Genomic DNA, 10,122 nt, shown 5'->3' on the forward strand with positions numbered 1-10,122 from the left:
AGTGCACATGCCTTGTATAAGATACCTGTCACATTGATACGTGTAGTGCAGCATGCCAGCTTGCAGCCTATTAGTGACGTCCATACTATTATATGAGGTGGGCTGCCCAGAACATTATAAGTACACCCCACAAGGACAGACACTCCAATTCTCCAAAAAAAGTAGAAAAATCAGTCAGTTGGAAGGAACCTCAAGGGTCATCATCTCCAACCCCCTACTCAAAGCAGCACAGGATTTAATAAACCATCTCAGACAGATGTCTGTCCAGCCTGTTTGAAGACTTCCATTGAAGGAGAACTCACCACCACCTCTCATGACAGCCTGTTCCTCTCATTGTTCACCCTCACTGTCAAAAATATTTTTCGGATATCTAATCTGTATATTCTCCCTTTCAGTTTCATTCCATTGCTTCTCCTGTTTCCATGTGCAAATGAGAATGATGATCCCTCTACCTTGACATCCCTTCAGATATTTGTAGACAGCTATTAAGTCTCCTCTTAGGCTGTGGGCCCACGTAGCGTTTTAAAACGCTCACTAAAAACCGCACTCCTTCCCAGAAATCGCGCTGTTTTTTCCACGCGATTTCACTGCGATTTTACCGCGATTATGATCGCGATTTTGCCGCGATTTTCGCGTGCGATATTCAAGCACTTTTCAAGCGATTTGAAGCATCGCTTGGAAAGTGATTGACAGGTTGGTCACACTCGTCAAACATAGTGTTTGACAAGTGTGACCAGGTTTTTACTATTGAGGCTGCCTATGCGGCATCAATAGTAAAAGATAGAATGTTAAAATGCTAAAAAAAAATAAAAAAATCGGGGTATATTTACCTTCCGGCGTCCCGCTCTGCATTCCCGGGTCTCAGCGTTCCCAGTATTGCCTTGCGAGACCAGTGATGACATAGTCTCGCGTTGCTATAGCGATCTCGCGAGACCGCTAGAGTCACGCGAGACTACGTCATTACAGGGCCTTGCCGCAAGGCATTACTGGGAACGCTAGGCCGGGAATGCAGCGCGGGACATCGGAAGGTAAATATACCCCGATTTTTTATTTTTTATTCTTTTTTTTACAGGGGTATGGTACCCAGGGCCTGGACGACAGTCTCCTCTCCTCCACACCGTGGGTACCAACCGCACATGAGACGCTTAACTTCCCGCATGGTGGGCATAGTCACATGCGGGAAGTAAGCGATTCTCATGCATTCCTATGGGTGCGGAATCGCGGCAATTCTTTGCGATTCCGCACAAAAGAATGAGCATGCTGCGATTTTTTCCGCGATGCGATTCCGCCGCGGAAAAAAGCGCAGCATTAGCACATCATGTGCGGAATGCCATAGGAATGCATGGGGGGCGTTCTGTACACGATTTTTAAGCGTTTTCGCGACAAAATCGCAGCAAAAACGCTTAAAAATCGCTACGTGGGCACATAGCCTTAGGCTAGTTTCACACTTGCTTTTTTTTGCAGCGCGTTTTTCCCGCAAAAAAACGCATTAAAAAAACGCATACAAATGCATACAAACGCTGCGTTTTTTTCCAGCATTTTAATGCGCATGCAGGAAAAAAACGCAGCGTTTTTGCGCGTTTGTATGCGTTTTTTGTGCGTTTGCGTTTTTTTACAGATTTTGGAAAAACCCCACAAAAAAGAAAAAACAACCATTCAACAACACACAAGACCAATGGGACTTCATTGTGGGTGTGGTATGTTAATATATATACACCCTGTCTACAGTATTCTTCACATTTGCTTGATTCTTCTCGTGACCATGGATCTGCGCTGGAAGAGTTTTCACTTCAACTTGGATTTGGACATCGCGATGGCTCAGGCGTATGCAGTTGCTTGCCATGAACAAAGGAAGAGAGAGAGGCAGCGAAGACGGCGGCGTATGTGGATACATCCGATTGTTGAACTCCGGGAGAGCCGTGTGGCATACCATACCCTCTACAGCGAGCTCCAGTCAAACCCGGAGAAATTTACAGATTATATCCGGATGTCCCACGAAAGTTTCATGGATTTGCTTGCTCGTGTCCAACAATCCATCCGGAGACAGGACACACAGCTCCGTCGTGCGATTCCTCCTGAGGAACGGCTACTGGTGACATTACGGTATGTTTTAAAAACAAAGGGGTGTGGTCTGATGTTTTTTTTTGTAAATTTAGTATTCAAAACCTTGGGTAATTAGTTTTCGTGAATGTACTAATATTTTTTTTATAGTTTTTAAAAATAATATACATAAATATTAATTTTACTTCTTTGTCTGTTCACAGATTCCTGGCGACTGGAGAAACCCTATCCTCACTACACTTCCAGTACCGTATTGGAATCTCTACCTTGTCTGGAATTGTTGCTGACACCTGCCGGGCTCTCTGGAATGTTCTTTGCCCAGAATTTATGCCCCTGCCCACCGCTGAAAAGTGGATGGAAATTGCTGACAAATTCTGGACAGTATGCAATTTTCCCAACTGTTTGGGAGCTGTTGATGGGAAACACATACGGATCATCAAACCCCAAAGAACGGGATCTGAGTACTATAATTACAAAAAGTACTTTTCAATAGTACTCATTGCAATTGCGGATGCCGGATGTATGTTTGTAGCAGTGGACATTGGAGCATTTGGCCGTGGTAATGACTCGCAGGCTTTTAAAAACTCAGACATGGGCCGGAGGTTGTATGGCAACCAATTTAATTTCCCTATGCCACGGCCTCTTCCTCACACCGAAGCTCCGCCACTGCCCTTTGTAATGGTTGGCGATGAGGCTTTTCAAATGTGCGGAAACTTACTGAAACCCTACTCCAGCCGGGACTTGGACCACACCAAAAAAATTTTTAATTACAGGCTGACCAGGGCCAGAAGAACTGTCGAGTGTGCTTTTGGGATTCTTGTTTCCAGATGGCGAATTCTGGGCACGGCCATTAATCTTAAACTTGAAACAGTCGATGAGGTGGTGAAGGCCTGTGTGGTTCTACATAACTTTGTGATGGCTAAAGAGCACCCGACCTTTGCACTGGACGATGATGCTCCTAACCCATTGCCTGAATTCACTCAGCACACTCTCAGGTCATCCGTTGAAGTTGGCCAAATGAGGGACAAATTTGCGGCCTACTTTATTTCTGATGTAGGACGGGTGCACTGGCAAGATGAAATGGTGTAATGTTGTTGTTTATGGTAATAAAAATCCTTATTTGATACCATTACTGAGTGCACTATATTTTTTAAACTCCGATTAATTAAAAAACTTCCCATGTATAACTGAATTTTGTTATGTTCACACACCTGGGCAGGTAAATACACATACGAGTTAAAATGCAGCATTGCTAGTCTGCGTGAAATATATTGGAATGAGCAAAGCTGCAGGCCATGAATCAGGAAACAATTTTTTTTCAAGATAAAATTGTGCAAATAGTTTAAAACAAAGTATGTGATTTTCTCAAAACACAACACTCAAAACCCAACCCCAATGAAAGTCCATGGGGAATACAAGTCAGCATTGAGTGGATGAATGTAATCTGCTCCATTAAAAGTTATTACACTAGGCCTTGGAATGACTATACTAGGCCGTGGTATTTCAAATATGAGTATACTAGGCCTTGGGGCTAGTAGTATATGTGAAATACCACGGCCTAGTATAGTCATACCAAGGCCTACTGTAATAACTCGATTTTTAACAACTAGCATCTTGTTTCAACAAAAACAAACTGGTGAAACTAGAAAGAAACTTATTTTTTAGACAAGTTTCAACAGTTTGTTTTTCATGAAACCAGATTCTATTTGGTAAAACTAGAGTTATTACACTAGGCCTTGGAATGACTATACTAGGCCGTGGTATTTCAAATATGAGTATACTAGGCCTTGGGGCTAGTAGTATATGTGAAATACCACGGCCTAGTATAGTCATACCAAGGCCTACTGTAATAACTCGATTTTTAACAACTAGCATCTTGTTTCAACAAAAACAAACTGGTGAAACTAGAAAGAAACTTATTTTTTAGACAAGTTTCAACAGTTTGTTTTTCATGAAACCAGATTCTATTTGGTAAAACTAGAGTTATTACACTAGGCCTTGGAATGACTATACTAGGCCGTGGTATTTCAAATATGAGTATACTAGGCCTTGGGGCTAGTAGTATATGTGAAATACCACGGCCTAGTATAGTCATACCAAGGCCTACTGTAATAACTCGATTTTTAACAACTAGCATCTTGTTTCACCAAAAACAAACTGGTGAAACTAGAAAGAAACTTATTTTTTAGACAAGTTTCAACAGTTTGTTTTTCATGAAAACAGATTCTATTTGGTAAAACTAGAGTTATTACACTAGGCCTTTGAATGACTATACTAGTCCATGTTATTTCACATATGACTATACTAGCCCTTGGGTTGGTTTTTAACATGTATTTACCCATCAGTGTGTGTGAGCGGCGCAAACAACATTAATGAAACTTATTAATGGTGAACCACAAATGTAAATTTATTTTTTATCACAAAAAAAAAATTTAAAAATTATTTTTTACGGCGTTTGGGGGCAGATGGTTTCAATTTGGGGGTGTGCAGGGAATATGCAACACTTGCAGTTGAAGACGGTGTTTGAGGGGAAGGGGCAACAAAACTTGTGGGGGAAGGTAGTCCAGTTAAGGGAATTAAACTTGGAACACTTGTAGGAGAGGAAATCTGTTCAGTTACATTAGTTGTAATGGCATGTCGCCGTAGGCTTGTGTGCCTGGACCGACTTTGGCCCAATGCCCGCCTTGATTGATTTCGCCTTGAAGTAGGGGCAAATATGGAATGTAGGTCCCCCGTCTGCTGGTATGGCTGCTGCTGCTGAGGTGGCGGCTGCTGCTGCAGAGGTTGCGGCTGCTGCTGAGGTGGCGGCTGCTGCTGAGGTGGCGGCTGCTGCTGAGGTGGCAGCTGCTGCTGAGGTGGTTGCTGCTGCTGCTGAGGTGGCGGCTGCTGCTGAGGTGGTTGCTGCTGCTGCTGAGGTGGCGGCTGCTGCTGAGGTGGCTGCTGCTGCTGAGGTGGCGGCTGCTGCTGAGGTGGCTGCTGCTGCTGAGGTGGCGTCTGCTGAGTTGGCTGCTGCTGCTGAGGTGGCTGATGCTGCTCTTCTTGTTCAGTGCTCGTCCTTGCAGGAGGACTGGTGGCGGCAGTGATGGCCCAGGTTTGCAGAGTGGTGGTGGCAGGGCTACTACATGTTGTTGTAGCGGCAGGGCTGTTCCATGTTTGCCTAGTGGTGGCTGAGCTCCACGCATGCATGGGATTGGCGGTGGTGCTCCAGACAGGAGCAGCGCTTGCCATGGTGGTGTCGGTGAAGTGACCAGCTGCACTCAGACTTGTGGTGGTGTAACGGTGGGTGTCCAGCCTTTGAAGAGAGGTGTCCGTGCAGTGGTATGCAGCACAAGTCGGTAGTGAGGTGAAGCGAGTCAATGGTGGCACAGGTGGAAAGGACACCACTGACTGCTGACCGTACCGATTATGCTGCATAGCCTGCAAGAAAGCATTGTTGCAGGCCTGCAGCACATTCAGCTGTTGATCAGGACTAAGGTGTTCCGCCATGCCCTTTTCAATCTTACTAAAAAAATGGTGTGCTGGTCTGTTGAGGTCGGCCTCCAGACGGTCAAGGCGCTGTTCTACAGAATTGAAGCGGTGTTCAAAGTGGTTAAAACCACGTTCCATCAGTGCAAAACCGCTTTCAACTCTGTCGGACAGTGACTTGAGGCTGGAATTAAATGTCTCGCTCAAATGCATAAACTCGGGCAAGACATTCCTTTCCAAGGCCCTCTGCCGCTGGCGGGTAGTGCCCGCATAACCAGTGGCAGAGACCTGGGACAGGGGAACACCTGATGGCCCAGCTTCCTGGTCACCAGCTGTGTGTGTGTGGGACCTGCAAGGTGCTTCCTGGCTGTCGGATGGCTGGGACGGGTCAGAGGACGTCCGACGAAGGACCGCTCCAGGGCCAGGTTGCAGGGTGCTGCTCCAGGTGCTGTGGAAGAAAGGAAAATCATTACTACCATGCCTTTACAAGAAGCATCAGCTGTGGATTAGAAAAACACAGATTAATAAAAATAAAAACCCAAAATGTATAATACTTACGATCTTGTGGCAAGGACCGGTCGTAGGAACTGCAACGCGTGATAGTGACGGTATCTAGTTCTGGTCCTTGACGCAGATCCACTGCGAACCTGGCCCTCAGCACGAACATCACTGTTGAAGCGGTCCTTGATCGAACGCCAACGTGTTCGGACTTTGTCCACTGTTGATAAAAAAAAACAGTGCCGTCAAGTACAACAGTCACTGCTTCACAATTTAGCAATACAATACTCAAAGCAGTCACTGTAGACCACGATGACACTGTTGGGTTTCCTGCTAGAATACGCCTAGCACGAAACCCAACAGTGCCGTCAAGGACAACAGTCACTGCGGCACAATGTAGCAATACAATACTCAAAGCAGTCACTGTAGACCCCGATGACACTGTTGGGTTTCCTGCTAGAATACGCCTAGCACGAAACCCAACAGTGCCGTCAAGGACAACAGTCACTGCGGCACAATGTAGCAATACAATACTCAAAGCAGTCACTGTAGACCCCGATGACACTGTTGGGTTTCCTGCTAGAATACGCCTAGCACGAAACCCAACAGTGCCGTCAAGGACAACAGTCACTGCGGCACAATGTAGCAATACAATACTCAAAGCAGTCACTGTAGACCACGATGACACTGTTGGGTTTCCTGCTAGAATACGCCTAGCACGAAACCCAACAGTGCCGTCAAGGACAACAGTCACTGCGGCACAATACAGAGCAGGGAAATACTCACTAAACGCCTTTTTGGCGGATGCTGTGGCGCTGTCCCAGCCATCCATCAACGCTGCGGCCACCTCATTCCATAGCCGCCGTGTCACCACATTGTCCTTGTACAGCCGGTCACGGCTGTCCCACAACGGCGAACGCTCCTGGACCAGGCTGATGAGCTGCTCATTATCCAGGTAGACGTCTTCATCCCGTTGTGGAACCTAGACAAAACACATTCATTAGAATAATCAAATTTAAATTGACTAAAAAGTTACAAAAAAAGAAAAAAAAAAAAGAGTAAAAATAGAAGATAAAAAAAAAAAAAAAACATTACAAATCATTTGATACTTACATTACGTATCACCACCGGGACTTGGCTTCGCTGCTCCTGCTGTTCGCCCTCACTATTCCCGTCCGCAGATGATGATGACGATGTCTGAAAGTTGAAAAAAACGTAAGAGATTTGGAGAAGCAGCAGATATACTTACCAGATGCACGAAAATAATCACCTCACGGTCTGCTTGCGCCAATTCCTGCCGCGATGGGGAATACTCCGATTCTGAAGACATACTGCATGTAAAAATAATAAAAATCATTAGTACATACATAATTTAAAAGGACAGGCATATAATGTAATATACTCACATTCTTCGCTGATATAATGTGTTCTTGGTTGAATGTCTGCTCTTCAATCTGTCTAGTGTAGTAGTGGCAGAGTTTTGGCAGGCACCTCCTTTATATAGCCTTTTTTTTTTGGACTTTAGAAGATTCTAACTAGGATAAAAAGTGGACACCACCCAAAAAACGCTGCGCTAAAAAAGCGCATACCTGCGCATGCCAGTGCGCACGTATGCGCATCCATAGGCTATAATGGCCATTTTTAGCGCAAAACGTGCGCATACGTGCGCATGCGATTTTTTCAAGGGCCAAAAAATGCAACATGCAGCGTCTGGAAAATACCATCGCACAACCCAAAAAAACGCAGCGCATGAAAATCGCATACATGCGCTTACAAGTGCGCAGGTATGCGCACCCATGTTAAATATAGGGGAAAAATCGCATGCGCACGTATGCGTTTTTTTCCAGCGCTAAAAAACGCAAATGTGAAACCAGCCTTAGCCCTCTTTTTTTGCAAGCTAAATTCCCAGATCCTGTAACCGTTCTGGAGCGCCCGGCGGCGTGAGGGCATGAGACAGAGCGCGCGTGGTGCAGGACCGTGGGGTACTCGGTACCGGGCCCGTCGACTTCAACAGGGGACGGTGTCACGGCGGCGGCGACCCGGTCCTTGGCCCTGGGGCGTCCATTAAATAAAATGATGAAAGGGGAAGGGGAAAAGTTGTTGCTGGTGTTGTTAGATGTGGTAGAAATGAAGATAAGGTTTATAGATGATTAAATACGTGACGCCACCTGTGGTATTCTGGTCAGAGGTGACCAGCGCTGCGGTGTTGTTCCCCTGAGACTGTTGGTGTGTCGCAGCTGAGGTGAAAATGGCTCTCCACAGGTAGAGCAATAGTCCCAGGGCAAAGATGTTAGATTAATAGTTAAGATGGTTGTGAACGTTGGGGTGCAGAGAAATGCGAGAAGGACACAGAGAGGTGCAGTTTCTTTATCTTTTACTGGTAATTGGTTGCAATCCGGAGTACCACATACAGGTGATGGAATGAGTCTGGCTCGCCTGGAGGCATTCAGGGTATCCACCTTGCCAGGTGGGGGTTTAGGACCTTCCTTCTGCGCTTTTTGTGTGGGTCTCTGCTGTTTGTAACTAAGCTGAGACCCTCAATTGCGTGATGATTTCACTAACCTGTACGGCTGTCAGCATGAGCCTATTCCACGGGTACTGTCCTTTTGACCGTCAGCCCCGGGCTCCTTATCCACTGCCGTGCCCTCAGGTGTTCAATGTCGCACAGGAATTTACAATCCCCTGTACTTTCGGTCAGGACATACAGCTCCTGACCACCAAGGACTCTGACGTCCCTTTTCTCTCTATTAGCGCTTCGCTCTGGGGTCTGCAATAGGCAGTTTTTAGCTTCCCCAGAGCCTCTCTGTCTTGAACTGACTGGATCTTCCAGAAAGATCTTTTTTACCTCACGTTTAACTGTCCCGTCATTTTCTCTCAGCTCACAGCTGCTCTCGTTTTCATGACAACTCCCTTTGCTTTCTCTCAGCTCACTATGTGCTGACTCACTTAGGCTACTTTCACACATCAGGTTTTCGGCGTCAGGCGCGATCCGGCGTCGTGCCGGAATGCCGGATCCGGCAAATGTTTTGTAAAACCTGATGTGCCGGATCCGGTTTTCTGCCGGATCCGTCTTGTTCTTGACAGACAAAACCGGATCCGTCTCATCCGGTTCATCCGTTTTTCTATCCGTTTTTTCGACGGATTACGCCGGATCCGGTTTTTAAAATTGACCCTTGTGGCCCCTCAAGGCAGAGTACACTGGCAGGATGACAGAGTGTGAAAGATTTGTGCCCTAACCAAACTTGTGTACCTTCTGGACCAACAGTATATACCTTTGCCAACCAAACTTGGCTATCTTGTCATGGTCTTACTATTTTTAGCTTTAGGCCACAGGTGTGTACCTGGTTGTGTTTTATGCAAAGTATTTCAACTTTTAACAAAAGTTGTGTACATTATTAGGAAATCACCAACAATAAACACAACTTTTTAGGTGAAATACTTTGCTTCAAACACAACCAGGAACACAACTGTGGCAAAAAGCTAAAATTTACCCACAGTTATATACCTGGTTTTGAATACCTTTTTACCTTTGAAATACCCTGTATTTAACCTTTTTTTTAAACATAGTTCGCCGCAGAAAGAAAAGACAGACAACCATTGTGAAACGATAATTTAACTTTTATTTAATTTTTTTTTTTTTTTTTTTTTAATTTTTTAAAGTGCAAAAAACTTTTTTAATAAAGGTTTTAAACCCAATGGGCATTTTTATTAAAAAACACACATTACAATTCTGTGTATTGTGGGGTGGAAATACTGCTGGAGGGGCTGCGGGACACTTCGACACTGGGTGTGTGGAGAGAGGACTGGGATCGTGGTGGGGAAGGAACAGTTAGAGGTGAAGGTGTGGAAAAAACTACAGAATGGGTGGACATGTGGGAAGCAGAAGAGGTGGTGGGTGGTGGAGTGGAGGGTTGGGCAGGGACTGTAGGAGCAGATGATGTTGATGGAAAGTTGTATGGGGAAGGAGTTTGGTACGGGGAAGGAGTTTGGTACGGGGAAGGAGTTTGGTACGGGGCAGGTTGCTGGAAGTGGGGAGATGACTGGTACTGGGGAGGTTGCTGGTACTGGGGAGGTTGCTGGTACTGGGCAGGTTGCTGG

The 10,122-nt window shown here is 45.7% G+C and overlaps 1 protein-coding gene across 1 annotated transcript; it reads right to left on the reverse strand.

Moving 5' to 3' along the window:
- Window positions 1-4,400: 4,400 nt before the first annotated feature.
- On the reverse strand, window positions 4,401-6,375 carry LOC141096722 (uncharacterized). The gene is made up of 2 exons (XM_073583451.1): window positions 6,085-6,375; window positions 4,401-5,974 (listed from the first exon to the last, which is right to left on the reverse strand). Exon 2 carries the CDS (start codon window positions 5,737-5,739, stop codon window positions 4,501-4,503), a length of 1,239 nt encoding a protein of 412 aa, XP_073439552.1. The 5' UTR covers window positions 5,740-5,974; window positions 6,085-6,375; the 3' UTR covers window positions 4,401-4,500.
- Window positions 6,376-10,122: the final 3,747 nt, after the last annotated feature.

This window comes from Dendrobates tinctorius, unplaced genomic scaffold (assembly GCF_039654945.1).
Source record: "Dendrobates tinctorius isolate UK_male_01 unplaced genomic scaffold, ASM3965494v1 ptg000079l, whole genome shotgun sequence".
Classification (NCBI taxonomy): Eukaryota; Metazoa; Chordata; class Amphibia; order Anura; family Dendrobatidae; genus Dendrobates; species Dendrobates tinctorius.